This window comes from Labrus bergylta, chromosome 7 (assembly GCF_963930695.1).
Source record: "Labrus bergylta chromosome 7, fLabBer1.1, whole genome shotgun sequence".
Taxonomy (NCBI): Eukaryota; Metazoa; Chordata; class Actinopteri; order Labriformes; family Labridae; genus Labrus; species Labrus bergylta.
In genome coordinates, this window is record NC_089201.1 from 32,760,280 (window position 1) to 32,785,535 (window position 25,256).

A 25,256-nucleotide genomic window follows, 5' to 3' on the forward strand; every position below is an offset into this window, starting at 1 on the left:
TAATAATAATATTATACAAAACAAAATCATTCACATGCTCTGCTGCCCTACGAAGGCAAAAGACCTTAACTCAGTGTAGAACTGAGAAAAATGACTTTAAAGTCTTTTTGTTGTCCAGCCAAATGAGTTGCAGGCAGAATGTTGGAAATGTGGCAATTCTTTGTCTTTTTAATCAGGTTATTAATGTTCATAAAACTCTTAAGCTCAAATATGACCTTTGACCCTTATTTGGAAGTTAATGTACTCTGCCTTTGCATTGCCTGTATAATAATAACGGGTCATGCCAAGGCAAAAGGCGTTAACTTCCATTTGGCTGTATTTCACTTGGTTCCATTGTTAAAATAACACAACCAACACTCTTTCTTTGCTGCACTTTAGTCAAGCTGCTGTGTGTGTCAGAAGTGCTTGATGACAGATATTAAAACAAAGGCATAACACTTTAACTCCACTGCAGTAAAACAGTAACTTCACTTTGATCCGCAGTAAAACAAAGACAGAAGACCTTAACTCAGGTTGAGCTTTCCTGAACGCTGCAGAACAAAGACCCTGATGAGTGAAGTTACTGGACTCTGCCTTGGCTTCTCGAGGGCTTTTGGAAGTTAAGGCAAATACAACCTACTATTTTCTCAAAAAAAACAACACAATTGACTCAAGATATTTGTCCACATAATAAAGCACATCTGTAATGTTCCAAAAATGACAAAAACTCATTTTTGAAAAAATTGAAGTAACTGCCTTTTTCCTTTGTAGGGCAGTCTACTGCTGCAATGTTTTTTTTATCGTGGTAAAAAAAAAAAAAAATGGGCATGAATGTTTTTATTTTTTTATTTTGATGTTTTATTTACAGCAGGGGTGGGCAACTGGCGGCCCGGGGACCACATGCAGCCCCCATCAACCCTCAATGTGGCCCTCAGGTCAATTTTTACATATCAATGAATTGGAAACATGAAGAAAATGTGACAAAATCTACCATGAAATCATGAAAACCAGAAATACGTCCATAATAGTATTTGATCACTGGCATATGTTGAGTTAAATCTGAGACATAATTGATTTTCTTTTATAATTGATTCATAATTGATCGTTTTTGTATTGTACAATTTGGCCCTTTGGCAGGGAGAATTAATTGAATGTGGCCCGTGCCGTGACCAAAGTTGCCCATCCCTGATTTACAGTATGATGGTGAACAGCAGAATATTCCAATCACACATGCACAAATAGCCTAAAAAAAATAAAAGATTATATGTTAATATTTTCCATGTCAATACACAGAACTGATCACTTCATTTTGTTCCTTTCTTGGATGTTCATAAGAAATTCCAGACACACTGACCGTGACTTCTTGTCATGAAGCTCAGCTTAAGTTCAGACTGGTTAAATTCTTTCACAAATTCATTCATCCTTTCACTTCAACCTAAACTACTTCCTCCGTCTACCTGCTCTGGTGATCAGCTGATAATGGGCGTTTATTCTTTAAGAAATTAACCAACCAGATTCAGGCACAACCTCTCTCAACCAAAATGTTAAAACAGTTCTCTCTCTCTTCCACAGTCATTCTGTCATTTCAGGGCAACCGCTGCAACCCACCACCGCCCCCCCAGTCACCTCCATCCCAGCTCAGCAGAGTCCAGATCCAGGATCATCATAGCCTCCATTCCTCTTCATCACCACCAGGGTCTAGACTCCATAGGGGGGTCTCCTATCCTGCTGTCGGCCTCATTACCCCTCAGAGTACATGAAGTCGTCATGATGGAGTCTAATCCCCCAAAGACTTGGCACATTCAAATCTAAATTGTTGCACATTTATTGTTGAATAAATAATTGTTCATTCTCAATGAAGTCTCTCCTGATTGAATTAGTCTTTTACTAATTATGGGAGGGGGTATTTCTCCCCCCAGACAACTAAATTCAGTCGATGCATTATAAATACTGTACATTGAATTTTGATAAGATTTCCACATTTCCTCTAATCAGGTGCAGTGTGTCTATAAAGTACCAAAACTCTACTGTTGTGTTTATAAAAGGCACTAAAAAGAAACACTCTTCAACACATCATATCTCTCCACTTAAAACAAAGGTCTTTGTTTTCACAGACACTGAGAGGTCTTAATATTTCAAATGCACTTCATACGTCAGTGTTTTCAGGAGTTATGGCACGTCCTTGATATGACACAGCCTGTGTGTTCATGGTGTTGAATACTGCATTGCTCTGTCACATTGACCAGGTTTGTGATCTTACTGTTCTACTGACACAAATTTACAAATAATTAGGAAGGACTATGTAAATCTCCATTTCATTGTTTGAGGCTGGTATGCAGATATTTGAGAAATCCTTATGTCACATTTTATCAGTGATTGGCAATCACACTCTGTTTACTCTTAAGGCTTGAATTCCAGGTGGTCTAGTATTGATTGTTTCATCTGAAGACTTTGGCCTCAGCTGTCTTTAGACAAACACAGGGAGCCGACATCAGTTTTACTCCCAAAAAGAGTTGAAACAATTCACAAAATGTCGCACTCCTTTTTCAAAATGACTCACCGACGGGGCCTTGTTTGGCATTATTGACTCACTGTTGGGAAATTACTTCCTCTAAAAGCAAAACGTCTTGCCGCCGCCGCCGGCATCCAGGATACCACAAAACATGTTGCATTGTTATTCGAGTAAAAGGAAACTTTACGTTTCATAAGCAGCACAAAGAAATCCTTCTTTCTGATGTTAGCTGGTGATGTTTGTTAAGAAAGAAAAAAAAAACAACAACATAAAAAAATCTTAAATATACCCAGAAAACATTTTGGCACTCTTCAAGCCCACTTGAAAATGGAAACAAATCATTTTCATAGAAGTCCATACTGTCCATGTTAAGAGGCTGTGTTAGTCTCTTAACGTCTGTATTCATGTCTTCTCAGAGGAACTGCTCGCTGCCGGTCGTGGTCCTCCTATCTGTTGACTAAATCTGAGCCGCTGGAGCAGACGACGTAGTGAGGTGTGTTGTTGTCTGAGACGTGGGCGCTCGGGGTGTTACCGTTGGTCGAGTTGTACACAGGACTGCAGTTGGGATTAGAGGTGTTCATGAGTGTGCGTATGTACTCTGCGTGGTCAGGCTTGTGGCTCTGCAGCACTCTGATGGCTTCATCCACTTTGAACCACTTCCTCTTCCTACCTGTGAGACAATTCACAAAAGACGAGGGCGAGTGGTTAGAGCTGTGCCCGATGACTTCAATCAACAACATCATGTGAGCAGGTGACCTGTTTTAGTTTTCAGGGAGTTTTGTCTTTGTTAAAAGGTTAAAATAATTAGTGGATGAAGTGTTGCTGTTTGGAGTATCAGAAGATGTCTATCTCGAAAGCACTTTCACTTCTAAAGTAGCGCTCTATGTTTCTGATTTATATGAAATGTTTAAATGTTATCCTTTTACAAACACATGAAAACAGTCTTACTAAATGATACAACTCAAGTTGACCTGTTTGCAATTCTACAATTCTACAATTCACTTATCAGACTCTTTTCTCCAAAGCGCCGTACATCAGAGAGTAAGAACAACACAAGCGAGGATCTAGAAAAAAGGGAACAATGTGAGTAAGAGCAAACGATCAGCTTTGAGTCTGATTGGACACACAGGTGCTGACAGGAAGTGACCAGAGGCAAAGCACAATATTGAGGGCAGTTCTTGAGAGCTCTAATCAGTATAGAAACCATCTTATAAGTCGTCCTTATCAAACAAAAACCATCGTCATTACCATCATCATCATCAATAATATGGAGACCATCATCATTAAGTTAGTAGGTATTCATGAAAGAGCTGGCTCTTTAGCTTTTTCTTAAAGGTGCAGAGGGACTCTGCAGATCACATGGAGTTTGGAAGTTCATTCCACCACCAGGGGGCGACAGAGGAGAAGAGTCTAGTCAGCTTCACCTTGTAGTTTTTTTTCAGATTTCATTTCATGTTATAGCCTGAACCTTTGTAGAAAGCCTCAGCATGGCGCTGTTCTGAAACCCCTTTTGTTCTTTGAGTTCATTTAGTTTGCCCTTCTGTAAATTTGGTCTCTCTGTGTCTTACTCACACTCATCACTTATTTAGCTTCACATAGAAAATTTGTGGGTTTTTTTTTTTTTGGGGGGGGGGGGGGGGGGGTCCACTGATAAAGTAGAGAGTTTGTCTTGTGCTTACGTCCTGGACTGCAGCACCAAAGTCCGAGTGGAAAATGACATTCCTGACCTCCTTCTGTTTTGTATAAGAAGCCCCTCATGTCACCAAACCTTCCACACAAATAATCCGTCCAGTAAACCGTCAGCTGGGACTTATTTATACTTTACTGCAGACCCACGATCACCTCTCGTTCACTTCCAGTGAGAAGACGATGGCTGTTTGAGAGAGGAATTTCAGCGAGGCCAGAGGTAATCACAGGATGTGTGAGACTTCATGTTTACACCCTGAAAACATGAAAACACCACCACAGGCCTCGGTTGAGCTCGAGACAGCTCAAATCTTTTTGATTCAATCTGCCGTTGAAAAGAGAACTGGTTCAAAAGTGAACGCTGTTTGAAGACTTTCAATAACAGTTATGTTACTTTGTATTGTTATTAAATGTTCACCAGACTTCAGCTGTAACATAAATAGTTTGGGTTATTATTTTGATAACTCTTAATTATGGCATTGAAAGAGTCACAAAAAATATGTAGGTGCATTCCTCTAAAATCAAAACAGAACCCTCATACAGGGGTCTCTGGATGTGTGTGTGTGTGTGTGTGTGTGTGTGTGTGTGTGTGTGTGTGTGTGTGTGTGTGTGTGTGTGTGTGTGTGTGTGTGTGTGTGTGTGTGGGGGTTACAATCTGGCCTAAGTGGTATTAAAGAGCCTAGCTCAGAATAAACCCGGGATATAAAGCATGCTAGCCCACTTTAACCCTTTATAGTCTGGATGTTACACATGGCCTCCTGCTGGGAGCACTATAGCCTATGTACATTGGGCGTGAACTAACCACTAGGCCATCTGCGACCTGGAACCTGATTTTTTTATCTGGTCCTAAAAAAGTATTTGGAAAGGCCTGTCCAAAGAGTCCCCTTACTAAAGAGCTCTGCAGTCGACTAATGGGCTCTAATTACTTACCCATTACTTACTTGTTTTTTGTTGCCTTTAATTGAGAGGAAAGTGGATAGAGTCGGAAATCAGGGAGAGAGAGAGTGGGGGGGACATGTGGGAAGGGCGCAACAGGCTGGATTCAAATGTTTCTTAAACAAAAAAGATGTTCCACAAACTCAATCAAAATCATTTGAATAAACCGCTGGAGGAGGAAGAAGTCATTCCTTTATGTCAGTTATTCCTTAAAATATAATTTGTGTGTGAAAAACGTAAACATACCGATGCTGACAGAGTCCTCCCAGTCCTCCAGAGTCTCCGTCACTACGAGGGTGTAGACGTACGTTCTGTGCTTGCTGTCTTGATTGTGCTGCAAGGAAAAAAAAAAGACACTTCCTTACATCAATGCAAAAAACATGGCGACACAATGAATGCAAAGTGTGCAGTAAAGATTTTAAGTAGAGCACACAGGAATAAATCAGCTTGAAGCTCCGGCTGTCTCACACACACAGAGGCATTAGGCTGCCCATGGAGGCATCCAAGGTATGTGAGGAAGGTTTCCAGTAAATCGATATAGGATTTTAAAACAGTGTCATATGTAAAATGAGAATTTATCACCGTTTTCCCTGAAAGTTAAGACAAGCTTACCTCAAAAATCCCAAGTAGTCTGCCAAGCTTTCCTTTCACACCAGCCTGAAAAAACAGAAAACGAATCAAGAGTCATCAAAAGATTGATATCAGAGCAGTCAGTGTTCATTCAGTTCATTTAGACTTCAGTTAGCAGTCTGAGGAAAGGATCACCCATGTGACAGATATTTGCATTATATTCATCAGAGGTGTCAAGTAACGAAGTACAAATACTTCGTACCTGCACATGACACAAATCACGTCACAGTCCAGCAAGGAGACAGCAGACGTATGTAGCCGTATGACAGAGACTCAAGACAACTCGAGCAAAATGTCCCAAGTTTGTACATTTACATTCCAATAAAGACTATTGATAACATGCCTCTGAAGACTTTTTGCACCATAACAATATTTATAGGACACTAGTCATCATATCTTCCGCTCCATGAAACACATGTTAATGCTCAGTAGTTCACATATATGGTTCTTTAATGTATTTGTGCCAAAAAAGTGTTTAATTTCAATGGGCATTAATGCATCTGCATGCATCCCAAATGTTTCAACATTAACATTTTAATTTAACATTAAAGTCATTATGGCTTTTAGAAAAATGTTTTTTTGGGTAGGTGGGGTAGTGCACTATAGACCCCCTGTGGTGCGGCCTAAGCTTTTGTCCCCTCACATTACTTTAACTTTTATACTTTAAGTAGTTTTGAAACCAGAACTTTTACACTTTGAGTAAAAAGTTTGAGTTGATACTTCAACTTCCACAGAAGTCTTTTTAAACCCTCGTATCTAAATTTCTACCTGAGGAATGAATGTCAATACTTCTGACACCTCTGATATTCATACAGCTGCAACATCCACAGGGGAATATGAAGTGTAATAAGGTACAGCTTATTCACAAATAAGGTTGAACATCTGTGTCAGGAAACTCTGTGTCTCTGTTCAATTCTAGAGTCAACATGTTCCTGTGAGACAACATGGAGGGTACTAAACATAGTCTGAGTGACAGGATGACAAGACACCGACAGAGAGCTTTAAAACACATACAGAGCACATGTCAAGATCCATTTCTGCTTATGCACAGTTTGATCACAGGGGAACCTATTCACCTCACTTGAGCAGAGGGTCGGGAACCCAATGAGAGAGGTCTAAAAATGATGAGGGTCGAGGGATGAGGAGCAGGGTAGAAGAAAAAAAAAGGTGAGGGGGGAAAGGTGGCTATGTAGGATCTTCAGGGTTCAAAACATTCCAGTCAGTCTTGTTGGAAAAATCTTCACACTGCATGTAAATTGACCTGAAATGAGCGTGATCTAGAAACACAGTTAAGCAGTGAGTACAGTATGTTATTCTTCTTTTCTCTAGTCCCTCAATTAAACAACTTTTATACACGAGGGGAGGAGTCAGCCGGCCGTCCGGGCGATGTAAACAAAGTGAAGATAGGACTCTGAAAACTCTGAAAACATCACAGACAGTGGGACTCGGGTGTTACACCCATTGTAGACAGTCATGACTCACAGAGTTATCTTCAGAGGAGAGACTTGATTTATATTTAAGTGTGAAACATCACAAATAAAGACTTTAAGTTTGTGCAGCTGTAAGCACTTTCTCAACATCCTTTGTGTGTCCGTCAACAACATCCTCAAGAAAATAAGACATGTGCATGCTGTGCTTTGATTTTAAGCTTCAATTAAGTTTTAAGTGTGAACACATTAGGTACACAAAACCACCTTGCATGTCTCTGACACACACCCCTTCATCATCATCTTCATCACAACTTCAGAAGGTCAACACTTTTTTATTTTTTTATATTCAGGTCTAATTACAGATTTTATTTTCCTCACCTGTTTATAGGTTCTTGTTTAAATGTCACATATATTTTTATCCCTGCACAGGTTATGTACATTTCTTGTATAAGTCTATTTTTAACTGCACCGTTTAAGTTTGATTCATCTAGAGGGATTCTTTACATCTTTTATTTAACAACACAACAGATTTTAAAACTTTTTTTTGAGTAAATCAGTGGTTTTTAAATCATGCAGACAAGATGCGAGGGTGATTTGTTGAACTCGTCAGCGGGATATTGAATCGTGGTTCTGAAGCTCGTACATATTCAGGGCACATGTTTGGTCTGGGAGGCACAGGATGTGGGGTAACTGGAAACCCTTCCCCAAATGTCATTGCCATACTTCAAAGCTGTCAGCCCACAAGTATCCACCAAGGCAGAAGCCTCACAGCTCACTCCAATCCCAATAAACTGGCAGAATAAACCAGCAGCTCCTTCACTAAACCACAGGACCATTAAACAGGGCACCTTTGGATTATCTCTGAATATTTGTATCTGAGTCACTGTAGACTCCTTTCAGTTTCAGTAACCCAAACTCTATCGTAGATACATACAGCACGCTTTAGAAAAAGATTAGTGTACAGGAGGAGGAGGAAACATTTAGAAACTCAACAGTCAACTTGTTGGATTGCCTTCAAGCATAATTTGTAGATAGAAATTCATGTTTTTAGTTACACACACTAAGATGTTTCATAGTCCACTGCACAGCTCCTACATTACACCTTTTGTACATTTTTTATATTTGACATTTTTAAATTGTATTTTATATATTGTAATATCTTCTTATTCTGTATTATTTAAGTTGTTGTTAGTTCTGCTTTATTTCCTTGTTAATTGTTTAGCACCAATACACCAAGTCAAATTCCTTTATGTGTAAATGTTCTTGATTCTGATTCTGATTCTGATTCTGATTCTGATGTTTAGGTTTATGACATTCATATTTCTAAGCTCACCTCCTCATAGGTCTCCCTGACCGCGGCCCCACAGGGCTCCTCCTCAGGCTCCATTCCTCCTCCTGGCACAATCCAGTGGTCTGGATGCCGGCTGCTGCTCACCAACAGCACCTTCCAAAGAGAAAGGCCTTTCGTCAGGTGTCTGTTGCTGCTGAGTGAAGGTTGCCAAATAACACAGTTACTGCATGCCCCAAGTTTAGAGTCCACTCCACTACTGTAAGGTGTCTTGTGGTGGCCGGACGTGGTGCTATTTCCCTTCAGCAGGATGTTTATCAAACATTTGAAAATGCCATTCCAGTCACTTTAATTACTTCATGCAATATGAGCACGGTGTGGACTGCATGTCACGCTCTTTACAACATTATTCAAATAAAGTAAACAAATGTGATTCTTTTTTTTCACCCCTCAGCCAGATGTTCCTGCGTTACTATAAACTGATAACACAGCAACCTGTAGCTTTTACTATTCCTATGATCATGAGGCAACATTACATCAGATTTTTTTATTCAAGCTGAATTATACCTCACTCAGTGATCAACCCCCTGCATGTAATACTTTGTATTTAAAGTCTTTATATGTGATGTTTTGATCCAGCAGATGTCGCCCTTGAGCACCAGCATGAAACCAAAACAACTGGCGCTGCATTGTTGTGTTAGCATGCTAATGCTAGCGATCTCTTTATTATGCTGGTATCTTCACACTGCATGTAAATTTACCTGAAATGAGCGTGATCTAGAAACACAGTTAAGCAGTGAGTACAGTATGTTATTCTTCTTTTCTCTAGTCCCTCAATTAAACTACTTTTATACACGAGGGGAGGAGTCAGCCGGCTGTCCGGGCGATGTAAACAAAGTGAAGATAGGACTCTGAAAACTCTGAAAACATCACAGACAGTGGGACTCGGGTGTTACACCCATTGTAGACAGTCATGACTCACAGAGTTATTTTCAGAGGAGATACTTGATTTATATTTAAGTGTGAAAAATCACATAGAAAGACTTTAAAATAAAGATGAAAGCGTCTCTGAAACCCTTCCTCAAGGAGTACTGCAGTGCCTCACATCACTCGCTCCATAAAAAACAACGTTCAGATTAATAAAAAGGTCAATGAACATTAAAAACATGACGAATCTGTTTTTTAAATAAGCTCTCTTATCTGGAGTAACCAACCTAAAGACACACACTATTTGTAACTGACCCCAAACACACACAGTTTGGTCTTTTTTGAGCACGGTGCCCATCTGGAGATGCAGTCATTTGACCCTAAACACTATCTGGCGTCACACTGACCCACATTAACGCCACGTGTGAATTGCTCTCTGAATTCTGCCCGACATGTGCAGTCGGTATGCTCTCCTGCTCTGGATAACCCCGCAATATCTCCCACTCAGCAAAGATTGGTTAAAAAATAAAACAGGACAGAAAATCAATCTTTCTGTATGTTTTAACACAAACTGCATACACACACTGTCCTAGCTGAGGGTTCACCGCTGTTAAGATGTGTATGCATTGCTGCTGAGACCTGATAGGGGAAGTGTGGCAGGTTTCCACCAACCACCATTGACATCATTCTTAACTGCTGTCAAAGCTGGTCTCAGTTGCAAAGAGAGAAACTTCACACTCTATGACCCAGCTGTTACTCGGGTCAGGCGTAGGATCAAAACTCATAAGAAATCTCAGACAGAACTTTATATGAATTTTTTTCTTTCTGTCCGACATGCTCTTGATTACTAATATAAACACTTCAATGCATGTGGGTGTCACATACAAATTCTATCCCCGTCTCTGTTCATGCATTCATAAACTCTTCAGTGACTTCTTCTGAACTTGGAAGACTCTGTCAATATTTACGTTTGGATAACAGGCCAGCACATTCAGTGAACTAAATCTGCAGGCTTGAGCCCTGGAGAGCTAAATATTTACTTCAATGGTTTCCTGACAAAATGTTTATTGTGCCATTTTGAATTAGGAGGAGGATATAAATAAAGTGCATAGTTCACATCAGGTTTGCAATAATGAAACATTTCATGCAGAGCAGGGACACTTAAGAACGATGCAATCCTAACCTATTGTGATTTCTTAGTTAAAGTCTTTCTATGTGATTTTTCACACTTAAATATAAATCCAGTATCTCCTCTGAAAATAACTCTGTGAGTCATGACTGTCTACAATGGGTGTAACACCCGAGTCCCACTGTCTGTGATGTTTTCAGAGTTTTCAGAGTCCTATCTTCACTTTGTTTACATCGCCCGGACGGCCGGCTGACTCCTCCCCTCGTGTATAAAAGTTGTTTAATTGAGGGACTAGAGAAAAGAAGAATAACATACTGTACTCACTGCTTAACTGTGTTTCTAGATCACGCTCATTTCAGGTCAATTTACATGCAGTGTGAAGATACCAGCATAATAAAGATCACTAGCATTAGCATGCTAACACAACAATGCAGCGAGAGTTGTTTTGGTTTCATGCTGGTGCTCAAGGGCGACATCTGCTGGATCAAAACATCACATATAAAGACTTTAAGTCTTCTTCTAGAGCACACACACAATTCAAAAATATTCAACACCATTGGAAATGTTTAATTTTTTTATTGAGCCACAGGTCAGAGTAGATTTGATATCCTTAAGTGTCAAAGTGAAGAGACCTTTTTAAAAGTGTCTTAAATTAATTAGAAATAAGAGTCACTTTATTATTATTTAATCTCTAATGGACATGTTACACTGTAGGCATGGGCGGTTCTAGGCAGGGGCCAACAGGGGCCAGTGCCCCTCTAACACTGAGCTTGGCCCCCCCTGTGCCCACCCCTCCAAAAGGAAGAACCCCCCCCCCCCCCCCCCCCCAATAACACATACACAGTATTTGACTCACAATCTAGTATTAAATTCTGTTACTGAAACAAATATAAATCATGGTATTTAATGATGTGTGCTATTATTATAATATATATTTATTTTTAAAGTGATCATCTTTGTTTATTTTTCACCTGGGTTTAATGTTCCTCTCTTTAATGGTCTAGAACCACCACTGACTGCAGGTAAATCAGAGATGTAGTACGAGGAATTGTAAGGATAAGATAAGGCCCTCTAATCGTTCTGTGTAAGGCCTTGGTTCTGCAGAAGCAAGGGGCAGCTGTCTCACTGACACAAATACACACATGAACATACACACACATTTTCCCACAAACACCATGTGGAACACACAGGCGCTGCAGAAGCCCTGGATCAGCAGTTGCCTTTCTGTATGACAACAAAAGAGCTCAGCAGAGGAGGTGAATGACCCCGACGGGCTCCAGCACACACACACACACACACACACACACACACACACACACACACACACACACACACACACACACACACACACACACACACACACACACACACACACACACACACACACACACACACACACACACACACACACACACACACACACACACACACACACACACACACACACACACACACACACACGTGACAGTTCACAAAGATGAAATGTAAAGTCTGCAGAAAGCTTTAAGAAAATCAACACCTAAACGTGTGTTTCCTGTACGAGCTGCTCCCAGAGGTTTTCAGAAAGCAGTTTGAGCTAAGGCACCACCTAGCTGCATCAGCAACAGTCTCTCTGATAGGACAAGAAGAGTTCAATGTTATTGACTTGTAAGACAAACATACCATAATCATGGGGACATTAGGGAGCCACTGAAAGCTCAGGTATGAAGGATTAAAAAAGCGGTTTGTAAATCCATTTCAAAGTTTACAAATCCAGACGCACAGAATCTGCTCACAGTTTGGAGAGACTGTATTTTCTACATCAGATCCCACAGTTCCTTTATTTCAAACTTAAACATACAGAGCTTTTATTTTGAAGTTGTAAAGTTCATTCTTCCTGTTTCCTGCTCCAAAAATAAAAAAAAAACAGTAAATGTTGTAACTGTGTCGATGTTTACATTCTGTTTGTCAAAGCTTAAGCTTAAATCCTCCAGAACTTAACAAAATAAAAGTCTTTATTTACTGTGAAGAGAATAAACAGTTCTGTATGATTGGATTAACAAAACACTTTTTCTGTTTTTTACAGAATCTTCGTAGGACATTAAACTTCAAGGTTTTACAGAATTCTTTGGTAGAAATTAATTATTCTGACCTGTTGAGTGTCACAATAAAATGTTAATAATATTCATTAATGTTCTTGATTAGGATTACTGAAAAAACGTGTTGTACCAGTTACAGGAAGTATAATTATAATGGAGAATAAACAAAACAAAAATGTATAATGATCACGTTTTTTTCCCTTTAAAAAAAAGATCAAATAGGATTGGTTAAATGATTATCCTGAGTACAAGCAGTGTGATCTATCCTGTCTTATATCTGTATGCAGCCTCTCTCATGTGGCTCTCCAGTGGAATGTGGAGGAAGTGGCTGTAAACCTGGCATGCAGACTGGATGGATAATTTACCACATGAAGGGTGACACACACGGTGAGAAGCACACAGCATGGCAGCAACGTGTTCAGAGCAATTCAAAAAATAAAGTTACTCCAAGTGTATGACAGATATTTATCAGAGAGAGAGAGGGAGAGAGAGAGAGAGAGAGAGAGAGAGAGAGAGAGAGACAGAGAGAGAGAGAGAGAGAGAGAGACAGAGAGGGAGACAGAGACAGAGAGACAGAGAGAGAGAGAGAGAGAGAGAGAGAGAGAGAGAGACAGAGAGAGACAGAGAGAGAGAGAGACAGAGAGAGAGAGAGAGAGACAGAGAGAGAGAGAGAGAGACAGAGAGAGAGAGAGAGGGGGGGGTAGAGAGAGAGGGGGGAGGGGGGGGGGTGGCAGCATGAAGAAAGAAAATCTGTCAGTTGGACAGTAAGTGTCTGCACCTTGTGTCTATAAATTGCAGCTGATAGGTCACTAGCACACAGTGTAACACACCCTCACTCAGGCCCCTACGACCCCCCAGTCCTCATATCACACATGATCCTGAGGAGAGCCTCGGTCACTGGGCAGACGTGCTGCCTTCATGGACATCATTGTATTAGAAAGGGTATACTAAACACTTCTTAATGAGTGTGTAAGTGTGTTCTGGTACTATTTTCAAATCCTTATTTTTCTTAATGGCGTATAATCAATTAAAGACTCGATTTGGAATTAAATTAGGACCTAAAAACTCTTGTAGCGCTTCATTGCATTTTAAACTAAAATAACATTTTGAGCAACAAGACATAAACATGAAGGCATATTGTTTTTAAAAAATGAAGCTTCGTGGCATTGTTGCAAGGATTAGTGCTCACAGTGACAGTTAGAAAATGCACTCATATAATACTAAACCAGCAGAGTTTCAAGAGCCACAACACTATGAGGATTCGATGTCTTTATGAAATAGGCTATGAGTTATATATATTTATATTATATTTTTATATTTATTTATACATTGTAATTTTAAAACATTTTAATTTATTTGTATATATATATATATATATATATATATATATATATATATACACATATTTATCTAGCTTGTAGTTTAAATTGGTAACATATGGTATTAGTTGGTCCACACATATTCACCTCAGCACAACACACAGACACGTAAACACACCGTATCAGTCTCTGCTACATGCTGATAAAACAGGGTGGGCTTTTTGTTTTATATGCTCATGCACAGAGGTTAAGTGGGGACTGCCAACACTAAAAGTAAAATAGTAAACTCTGTTTCCTCAATGAAGATTAATGCAAACATGATTTCAGTTGAGCAGGCTGCAGACACGTCTTCTTACCTCGTCCTCTTTCTCGCTTTTCAAACACAAACACGCCGCTCTCCTCTTGAACCCTTCGCCGTCGTACGTCCTCGTCTGGTTTGGCTTAAACTTCATCATTTATCTTCGAAATGCCAGAAAGCGTGAAGAAGAGTAAGGAGTGAGGAAGAGTGAAAATCGTGTTTTCACCACAACACTGAAGAGAGTCTCTCTGGCGGCTCCGACGGAGTGGAGCCGTGTGCGTCTGTGGTTGTCGTAGTTACAACAGCTGCTGCAACCGGAAGAGACTCTTCTCTTTTTTTATAGGTTAGTCAAAATATGTTGATCTGATTTGTCGTTGGAGCATTTCAATGTCTGTCTTTCAGTGAAGTTCTTCTTCTTGAATGTAATGTATGCAGGCTCTCTGCATCAGGTAAACGTGTGAGCACACTGTCACTGCACTTACTGTGGTAGGCTGTTTGAAGTTCTGTAGGTTATTCAGACCTCACTCACATCGTCGACCTGGTCTTTACCTCAGTGTCTGTCATCATGCCATCATTTAGCCTTCCATCTATGTCACCTGACTGACCTTAGGAGGCGTGGATGGCAAACCATTAAAGCACTGGTTCCCAACTTTTCTGCCGGGTCCCCCTTTGGTAGATAAAGACAGTTTTTGCAATTTCATTTGAATTCTGACTCATACATTTAGAGGGGCATTTTTTGAAAATGAAAAAGCAAATGTCATTTTCTTCTTCATTTTAATTTTGTCAAAGAATGTGCATTTTTGAAGTTGAAAACTAAAATGCAAATTAGATAAATTAATCATCATTTTATTTCCAATAGTCAAAATAATACACCCATATTCTGAAACTTAAAAATTATTTCTGTTAATGTATTTTCATTTTCAAATGAGCTTTATCATTTGAATTCTGATCACTAGTCTCTTCCTTACCCTTATTCCAGTAGATTTCTGAACATCAACATGTCAGTGTTGTGAAAATGTCAGTTTATTTATTTAGTCTAAGATAAGATAGAGATACCTGTGATGTTGAGATGAGCAGAACAGGCCTGCCCTCTAGTGGAAGTGGGCGTTATTAAACCACAGGATGTTTAAAAAAAAGAAAAAAGATTAGGCCTTTAGACCCTTTAAAGCATTGTTTTTAATTATTAATAAAAAATGATTTTGTGAATGATTTAGAATCAGATTTGTGGCAGCACCAGTTCACACACAGATGAAATGGTTTGTTAAAAGTGGAGGGTTTGACCATGCTATCAGCAGCAAGGATGATTTCTCAAATGAGGGAACATGAGGTCATGCAGGCTTCACTTTTCCAAACCAGTGGGAGAACCCTGAAGGCCTCTTTGAACTTCCACATTTACTGGTAAATCCTACTGAAACAGACCCAAGCACCAGAAGAAGACTAATTCTTATTCAGTGAGTTTCTCTAATTTATTTATTCACTAATGGCATGAATTAAGAATGTCATTAAAAATATACGTAGATCCACCACCAACCCTTCCCTGAAGAACCATGATCAGTTTTATTTAATGCATTATTGTGCAGTTTGCAGCTTATCTCAAATGTAATAAAAATAAACTGAAAAAAAAGACAAACTGTTTGACACAAGGTTTTTTTCCAGGCACATACTCGCGACACACTGAAAACAGCAACCTGCAAGAGGCTTACCTGTATCATCTGTACCTACAGTCCCATTCACCCTAATGGTCAGGATAAATGACTGACAGCTTTGAGAGGGAAACAGAGTCTCTTTCATCTGCCCAAACATGTTCTTAAAAGCATATTGAACTGACCACATTATTAAAGTGCATGAAAACTATGATGCATATCCTACATTTATAACTGATAAGCAATGAAAGACATTTTTTAAGAGTAAAGATAATGATCTTCAAATGGAATTAAAAAGAAAGGGGCCATTCAGCGTGGATACTTTATGTGGTAGCTTGTTTATTTGATCTGTTTCAGTACATTTTGAAGAGGGGGGGGGGAGGGGGGGGCATATCTTTTGAGTGCTGTTAACAAAACTGACCTCAGAGTCATTCCAGTGACCAGCCAGCTCTCTCTCTATCCGTATGAACCAAACATACAGCAGCAACCTGTGACACACTGTTCCCCAAGAAAATAAAGCCAGGCAGCTCTTTATTAATCAACAGATTTTTATTTACAGAACATAAAAAGTAGCAGGTGGACTGTTTTATAACACTCTGGGAACAGGAGAGAGTCCCCAGATAAGAGAGAATGAATGACTTTAACAGCAGTGAAGCGAATACAGACGTTTCAGTTAAAGAGCGTTCACAAACGGGTGAGAGTCGAGCCTTCATTGAACATTTGGAGGTTTTATACCCCAACAACCCAGTTTCTCCTATCACTGCGATAGGTTCCCTCAGCACACCATCCACCATCCCCTCGTCACAACTGACAGCTCGAATGTCACCACTGCCTTGTGAAATAAATGCCATGGGAAGAAGTAAACCAGAAAGCAGAGGAGTTAGTATGGCGACAGCACAGAAGATACACATATAAAAGACTGGATATGGTGATAAAACATGTGCTAAAACTAAAAAAAAAAATAAAGTCCTCAATGCTCACCCTCCCCTTAACACTCTCCCACACCATCCACAAGCCTACAGTTTACACCGAGTGGTTGAAGAAAATTCATGTGACAGTGGCAGGCTCAGTTTGGTTTTTAGTCATATCATTTGTATCTTTTGCAGCCAGATGTGATTTATGTGATTTAATTTGAAGTAGGCTTAACATTGTTTGTCTGCATCACTCTCGGCCATACACACAGAAGAAAAATAATGGTCCGCCATTGGTTAAGTGTCTATACGTACAGTGGGCTCTGTAGTTAGCTACTTTAATAAGCAAACAGCAAAACACAAGAAAACAGAGTTAAAAAAAAGGTGTTTTAATTTACAATATGGGCCACATGTAGCCAACGCCCCCTCCCCTCCCCATTCCACTGCTTCAAAACTCACATTTCCACCAGTTATGTGTGGCTTAGGACACATTCCCCATACACCCCCCCCCCCCCCCCCCCCCCCCCCCGAACGTGCTTGTGAAAGTAGCAGTCGGCACAAGCCTACAGAAAATCAATGGACAAAGAAAGCCAGCGGAGAAGATCTAACCTTTGCCCATGCATGTCAACAGTAGTGAGATAGGACGACGACAAGTCATTTTTATTACTAATGTGCATTTAAATCACCAATTGTCAGCAGTTGTTTTTTGTTTTTTTTTCCTTTACAATATATTCATGTTTATTTCATAATACATATGTATTTATATATTTAAGACTGTGTCCTTTAAATGCAAATGAAGTCAGAAGAGGTCTTGGCAGAACATGAGGAGTTGTGTTCCCACTTTACTTCCACTTGTATCTTCCACTTGTTGGGGCTGCTTTACACTTCATTTTTGCTTCCAGCGTAAATCCTGGTCCATGTCTTGGCTGTAAAAGTTTACAAAAGACAAGATTTGACCATGACACACAGAAAAAGTAACGCTGTAAACAATACTTTGTCAAGAGCTTGAGGTAAGAATTGTTTATCGCCAAGACCTCTTTAACCACACATCATGGAGCAGACTAGGACAGAGGGGGTGAAGCTGGTAATAAAAGTGCCAAGGACACTCAACATTAACATTATTTGTCTTTTTTATCCTACTACAATTTTAAATATTCATTTTAATATCTTGTTGCTTTTATGTGTCGTATTTTATTTTTTCATTTTTATACATATTTTTTAATTCTTATTGGTGTGCATTAGTCTCTCAGTGATTTTATAAACTACTTTTTCGTCAATAATTTTTCTGCACTCTTGTAAAGCTCTGAACTGCAATTTAGTTTGTCTGAAAGGTGCTGTATAAATAAAGTTTGACTGATTGATTGAAGGAGGGTTCAAACTTATAGCAGAGCAAGTTTCAGCACGGCCCCAATACTTTCAAAGTCGATGCAAAGACGTGATTTCACCGATTTGAATTTATGCAACTTAAGGGAGAAATTTACAAGATGTTGATTTGTTGACGCCTTTCTGCACCGACATCGTCCTGACCGTCTGAGCTTGCATTAGATATGGTTTGTCAGGAAACGGCATTTAATAAATTAACAAATTCAGAAGTTGTTTGCAGGTCACGTTTGTTTTTACTCCAAAAATCTCCATCATTATTTCTTATCTTTTATCAAACCAAAATGATTTCATTGGATCATAGATCTGACATCCTAAATACAGTTAACTAACAGTGAATGGGGAACAATAGATGCATCTTTGTTTTTTTTCATCAATCCTCGAAAGGCAAATATAAGCTGATAAGATGTTGGTTAACCAGCACACACAAACCATGATCTTGTAGACGTAACAAAAGAGTCAAATGACTTTACATAAAAACAAACTCGTGTTTCTAGATCTCACCTGTTTCTATGGCTTGGACTTCATCAGACTTCCATTGCTCCGCCACATCATTTGCTAGAGGATCATCTGGGTTGGGTGCACTTAGTAATGCCTGGATCGACAGCAGCACTGTGCGAATCTGCAGAGCTGGCGACCATTTATCTGAAAAGATGAGAAAAGAAAAAAAGGATTAATGAGACTAAAATAGAATTTTAGAATACTAAAGAGAAGAGGAGATGATACTTGATAAACAGCAGGGATGTGTCTATTCTAAGCTGCTGTGGTAGAGTGGAGATGCGAGGAAGTAGTGGCACAAAGCTCTAGTCAAGGGTTCACAAATGAAACATAAGAGGCCATTGATCTTTTTAGCAAAATAAAATGGTCGAGTGCCTCACTTCACTGCCAGACAGACAACACATGACACAACACATGCAGGATTTCCTACACCTGCAGGAACAAGCCTGACTAAACATGGCAGAGATAGTGGGAGAAACAAAGTGCTGTTAACTCTGATGGCCGCTAGACTTACCTTTCAAAATGTCTAGACATATTCTTCCCAACTTGTCTACATTGGGATGATATATTTTGGTCATGAAGCGTACTTTAGGAGCTGCCATTGGATATTCCTCTGGTAGAAAGAGTTCAAGTTTAAACGTGCCCCCCTCAAAAGGTGAGTCCTGTGGTCCGGCGATGACCACATGAAAGTAGCGAGCGTTGCTTTCATCTGGCTCTGCCTTGATGCCTGGGACGGGCTCCTGCAGCAAACGCTGAGTTTCCTGTTAAAGAGACGAAACATAAAGACGTTTCATTTTTCATGTTAACTTCCTTAACCACAAAGCGTGTTTGAATGGGCAATGCAGAACTCACTTTCCCACGAGTCTGAGAATGCTAATAAGTAAAAGATGCAGAAAGAAACTACTGCACAGGCTGAAAAAAAGGGAAGAAACTACGTTTGACTTTTAAAATGGGATGCAGCAAACAGCAAAGAAAACAATCTACTATCCTGCAGTGCATACTTTTCCATCACAGCTGTTTAGTTTGACATGACAAGAGCATCAACACAAGTTTTTTGTCTGTGCAGAAGTCTTAACTCCTGTTATTCAGTGAGTGCAGAAACTGAAGCCTCCAGACCTCAGTGCAGTGCAGCGTAACAGAACAAATGCAAATGATGATCTAATCAATGTAACTACAGCACTGCATTGTGCACACACAGCAAAAGGTTCCCAAAGGACACAGAAAGTGCAAACATAGCTTTAACAACCTTCTTGTTGCCCGGGGATGTGACTCAAAGTAACTACAAATAATATCCGTATAACATCCTTCATTCATTTCATTCTTGGCAAAAAGGAGAATTAAATTCATTGGCAGAGAATTTGACTGTTCTCTCTGTAAGTACGTACACAGAAACTGAAGAAACAACAGAGCTGAACAACTCAAAGTTTCTTCAGTTTCAATGTTCTTTTTAAGGGCTTAAAAAACATAAACAATAAGTTCTGAATGTTTTTTTACTTCCTGTGATGCACTATGAACAGTATAAATGATTTGATATGACATGCATCAATCCTGAGGTTATGACATCATCATTAAACGACTGGCCTTGTGTAGCACTTTAGCCTGATGTCTGGTCTTATAATGGCAATTGAATTATCATGAAAAGGAATTCACAACATAAAAGGATGCAACACCATCAAGACATCATGAGTCACACAAGCATGGCAATATGTCCGCCCGAGATGTTGAAGCATTTATAATGAGGACGCTTTAGATGACTTGCATTGAGCTTGCAGGGCCACCGTACAAGACAGCGGGACGCTTTGTAATAAATCATGACAGCTACAAATGAAGTTGTGGTTTATAGTCATCTACACCTGTTCCTTGCACTTTTACATGATGATTCACCTTTGGGAATGTTTACTCCACACAGGTAGATCAAGTATTCGATCACATAGCACAAACAGCCTGTTAGTCGGCATTTTTTATTCTTGCATGACTGAAGTACACGCCCACTTCCTGATGCAAACCTTTATTTAGCTGGAGAAAAAGGAGGATGTCTTCAGTAAAAGAGAAAAGAAAAGTTAAACTAAGGAGTCCAAACAGTGAACCTACATTTCTGTTATCATCCAATGATGAGTTGTTATTGTTAACAGGAAGTAAATTCTAAAGATCTTAGAGACAGCTTGCTTAACAGTCCTCATAACAAGCACCCTGTGTCCCCTAAACGCTCTGAAGAGATGCAGATGTTCACACTCAAACTGCTTTGTATTGACTTGATAAGTCTTTAAAAACATAATGTTTTTAAAGACTTGGACTGTGCCCTTCAACAACTGGCTCAGTGCTGGGATTTTGAAGACTCTTTGTTCAGAACTGGTGGTGAGATATTTTTTTAGAGGTTGACGCTCTGACTCAGCTACAGAAACTCAGGAGACCAGCGTTGCTTTCACTGCCCTCGGCCACTGTAGCAACATTTCTCCCATCTCAAATGACCTACATAAGCACACACCTTAACTATGACAGGACAGCAGGTGACACCTCTTGTGGTTTGCATGAGTCATGAATGACACACTTGAGAGGAACTTATGCAAACGTACTGTATTTTTTTACTGCCATTGAATTCATTCCTTAATTTAGCTCTGATAAAACAATGAGTCTCTCATATGCAGCACTTGTAATTTTCCGGCATCTAAAAACCCAAGTCCATCCTTTTTTTGCAGCAGAAACATAACACACCTGTCTCAAAAACACATGGCAGAAACCATATGTGAAATAGTAGCGTTGAATTAATCTTTGCAGAGCCAGTAGCACCCTTGTTTTTGGACGTTCCTTTCCTGAACGTGACTGGGAGTGGGATTCCTGAAATGTTTCAGATAACCCATAGACAAAACCATGCAGTGAAAACACAGACAGGGACAGGGGGCTCCGGGTCCCATTCACACGCTCTGAGGGCTCAAGGGCTCGGACCGCTAAGTACTCTTGCCATTTTACCCATCTTTTCCCACAATGCTGGTCTGCTGTTTCACCCACCTGTACAACCTTCTCTGTTATGCGCTTATCTATTACTATTTCCTCTCTCCCATGCAGATTGTGTGTTATGATAAATTACCCTGAAACCTCCTTACTTAGTCACGTATCAGCGGTGTGACCAGTATAAAAAACAAATCCATATTAGCTCAAGACAGGTTAAGTGTTAATGCTACAAACTAGGGCTGGGAAATATATGGAGTTTTTAAGATATATCGATATATTTTCAAACAAGATCTAGGGTAAGACAACATGGTTAATATGGATTTAGTTTATGTTGCATTAACATAACGTTACAGAGGTGCCAGGTGACCTTCTTCTCATCTCACTGATGATGACTGACTGTCTGCTCCTCCTCTCTCTCTCTTTTATTGGATTTAAAGAACATTTTTATTTTATAATATTACTTTTTAAATTCACAAACAGGTCGTTTATTTTTCCATGTGTTTTCACTGTTAATAAAATACGTATTGATATATGTCGAGTATCACCATTCAGCTAAACAATATGGAGATATGAGTTTTGGTCCATATCACCCAGCCCTAATACAAACCATAAGTTGCACATCGATTAAATATGATGAATGTTCACACATAACACAAGTTGACTCTTACATGTAGATACGATTATTATGAAGACACTGTTAAAGTTCCACAAAGGAAAAGGGTAAAAGTTAGTTTATTCTTCTCTATCAACAATAAAGTTAGGCATCTGCAGTTCATCCTTAAAGAAACTTAAAGTTTAAGTTAATAATGTAATATAATAATGAACTTATAACACAGAACTTCCAATCACAAATGGTATAAACTTTGCTGTTTTTACTTCCTTCTATTTGCCAAACACCTGAACTGCCTCTGCTTTATCTGGTCTCACGCACTACATCACTTTATTCTATCCACTTTATATATTTTTATATTTTACTTTATTCCTGTTGTTTCTTATCCATCACTACAGTCACTTTATTTATCTCATTCTTACCTTACAGTTATATTGTTTATATTAGTTCTGTTGTTCCATTATTCACCTTATAACTTATCATTTAGTATTTGCCTACTTGCACATAGTTCTGTATATATATATATTTATTTATTTCTTGTTTACTGCACATAGTTCTGTATATATATATATTTATTTATTTCTTGTTTACTGCACATAGTTCTGTATATATATATATTTATTTATTTCTTGTTTACTGCACATAGTTCTGTATATATATATATATATTTATTTCTCGTTTACTGCACATAGTTCTGGTTACATCTGTTTACATCTGTTAGTCTGATCACTGTCCACTTATATCTACTCTTTTATATTTTGTATTTTAAGTGAAGTTTAAGCTTTAAGTTGTATTTAAATTGACACTTTCTATTTGGGTTAAAATGTTTCATCGACCTGCTCTGTTGTTAATTTACTGCTCTGTGTCCCCGGGGACAAATAAAGTTTTTTGAATTGAAAATATGACAAGAAGAAGAAGAAGCTGTGAGTTGTAGTCTGAGTTGCACTTTGATGATGATGATGATGATGATGATGATGATGATATTAAAGTAAGGTATGACTTCTGTCATGACCTGAGAACATACATGATGGGATGATCAACTGTAGTCACAGCAAGGGGCCACATTCATCTTCTCACTGCCAGGGGGCCAAATTGTAGAATACAAAAATAATTACAGTCGATTATGTCTCAAATATAACTCAACACATACCAGGGATCAAATATGATCATGGACATGTTTCTGGTTTTCATGATTTCATGGCAGATTTCTTCATGTTTCTAATGAATTGATGTGTAAAAACTGACGTGAGGGCCACGTTGAGGGTTGATGGGGGCCGCATGTGGCCCCCGGGCCGCCAGTTGCCCACCCCTCCCTCACAGCTTCACACCAGAACAGATCAGTTTAATAAAATGTTCACACTAACTTAGAAAGAGATGTAACCACCAAACCAACAGGTCAACAAACTATTGTGATTATTTAAGGTCAAAGTGTCACCTTTAACCTTTAACCTTTAACCTGCGGTACATTAAAAGATGTTATTACATTTAAGACTAATTCACCGTGAAAACGTTTCAGAAAGAATTGAACTTGATAATGATGTTAAATAAAAAGGCTGCACCGGAACAAATCTTATTTATATATTTATATAAAGTTTTATGTTGTGCATAAATTAAAGGTTTAATCCGGATGTCATGCTAACAGGCTAACAGGCTAACAGGCTAGCGGTGTTAGCATAGTTAGCCTGGTGAGCTAACCATTCAGTCATCACAGAAACCCGCATCAGTCGCGATTTTAAAACATTATTCTGCATGAAGCTACATGTAGAAAGGTGTAATCTCGGCAGGTGGTTCATGTATGGGTCACATGAGGTAACATTACCACCCGGAGCCTCGGTTTATCTGAGCACAGAAACGGAAGTGATTTAATCAGATACCGTGAGTTAGCTGGATGCTAATGCTAGCTGTAGCGGAGTTACGGAGCGTCATGAGGAGTTTAGATCGTGTGCGCGAGGCTTCAGCAAAGGCAGATCATTCAGACATACAGCTGATTAAAGTGGTAAAATAAATACCTTTGTGATCCTGCGGGGCAGTCCTGCCATCTCGTCTTAAATGCGGGATTTTTAGCTTTCAGTGCTTTCTTTCTGCCGCTGGCTTTGACAGCTAACACACGACTTCCGGGTTGATTGCGTCATGAGCGTCGACGGTAGGACAGGAATGTGGCTGACAGAAAGTGTTTGTTCCAGTTTATCAGGTAATAGAGACAGACAGCACCTGAAGAAGACATCAGATATCTGAGCATCATAAGTCCTCAAAACTTTAAAACACTGAGAGCTGCGTTTTATATCACTGAAGAAGACAAGTGCAGAGAATGACTAAATAAATACATAACAGACTAAGTAAATACATAATAACTAAATAAATACATAATAGACTAAATAAATACATAATAGACTAAATAAATACATAATAACTAAATAAATACATAATAGACTAAATAAATACATAATAGACTAAATAAATACATAATAACTAAATAAATACATAATAGACTAAATAAATACATAATAGACTAAATAAATACATAATAACTAAATAAATACATAATAGACTAAATAAATACATAATAGACTAAATAAATACATAACAGACTAAATAAATACATAATAACTAAATAAATACATAATAGACTAAATAAATACATAACAGACTAAATAAATACATAACAGACTAAATAAATACATAATAACTAAATAAATACATAATAGACTAAATAAATACATAACAGACTAAGTAAATACATAATAACTAAATAAATACATAATAGACTAAATAAATACATAATAGACTAAGTAAATACATAACAGACTAAATAAATACATAACAGACTAAATAAATACATAACAGACTAAATAAATACATAACAGACTAAATAAATACATAATAGACTAAGTAAATACATAACAGACTAAATAAATACATAACAGACTAAATAAATACATAACAGACTAAATAAATACATAACAGACTAAATAAATACATAACAGACTAAGTAAATACATAACAGACTAAATAAATACATAACAGACTAAATAAATACATAATAGACTAAATAA

At 38.7% G+C, this 25,256-nt stretch overlaps 2 protein-coding genes and 1 long non-coding RNA gene across 4 annotated transcripts in view; 1 reads left to right on the forward strand and 2 right to left on the reverse strand.

The window, feature by feature from the left end:
• LOC136179746 (uncharacterized) overlaps positions 1-1,835 on the forward strand; it is a 3,071-nt gene extending 1,236 nt beyond the window's left edge. For both annotated transcript variants that reach the window (XR_010666719.1, XR_010666718.1), the window contains exon 2: positions 484-1,835. This is a non-coding gene — a long non-coding RNA (uncharacterized lncRNA). The remainder of the gene's footprint in view (positions 1-483) is intronic.
• On the reverse strand, positions 815-14,744 carry nudt4a (nudix (nucleoside diphosphate linked moiety X)-type motif 4a). Its single transcript, XM_020657667.3, has 5 exons — positions 14,271-14,744; positions 8,507-8,617; positions 5,726-5,770; positions 5,360-5,447; positions 815-3,161 (listed from the first exon to the last, which is right to left on the reverse strand). The coding sequence occupies exons 1-5, from the start codon at positions 14,367-14,369 to the stop codon at positions 2,938-2,940; spliced, it is 567 nt and encodes a 188-aa protein (XP_020513323.1). The 5' UTR covers positions 14,370-14,744; the 3' UTR covers positions 815-2,937.
• Positions 14,745-16,385: 1,641 nt separating this feature from the next.
• On the reverse strand, positions 16,386-24,351 carry ube2na (ubiquitin-conjugating enzyme E2Na). The gene is made up of 4 exons (XM_065957413.1): positions 24,213-24,351; positions 19,159-19,405; positions 18,651-18,791; positions 16,386-17,692 (listed from the first exon to the last, which is right to left on the reverse strand). The coding sequence occupies exons 1-4, from the start codon at positions 24,240-24,242 to the stop codon at positions 17,646-17,648; spliced, it is 465 nt and encodes a 154-aa protein (XP_065813485.1). The 5' UTR covers positions 24,243-24,351; the 3' UTR covers positions 16,386-17,645.
• Positions 24,352-25,256: the final 905 nt, after the last annotated feature.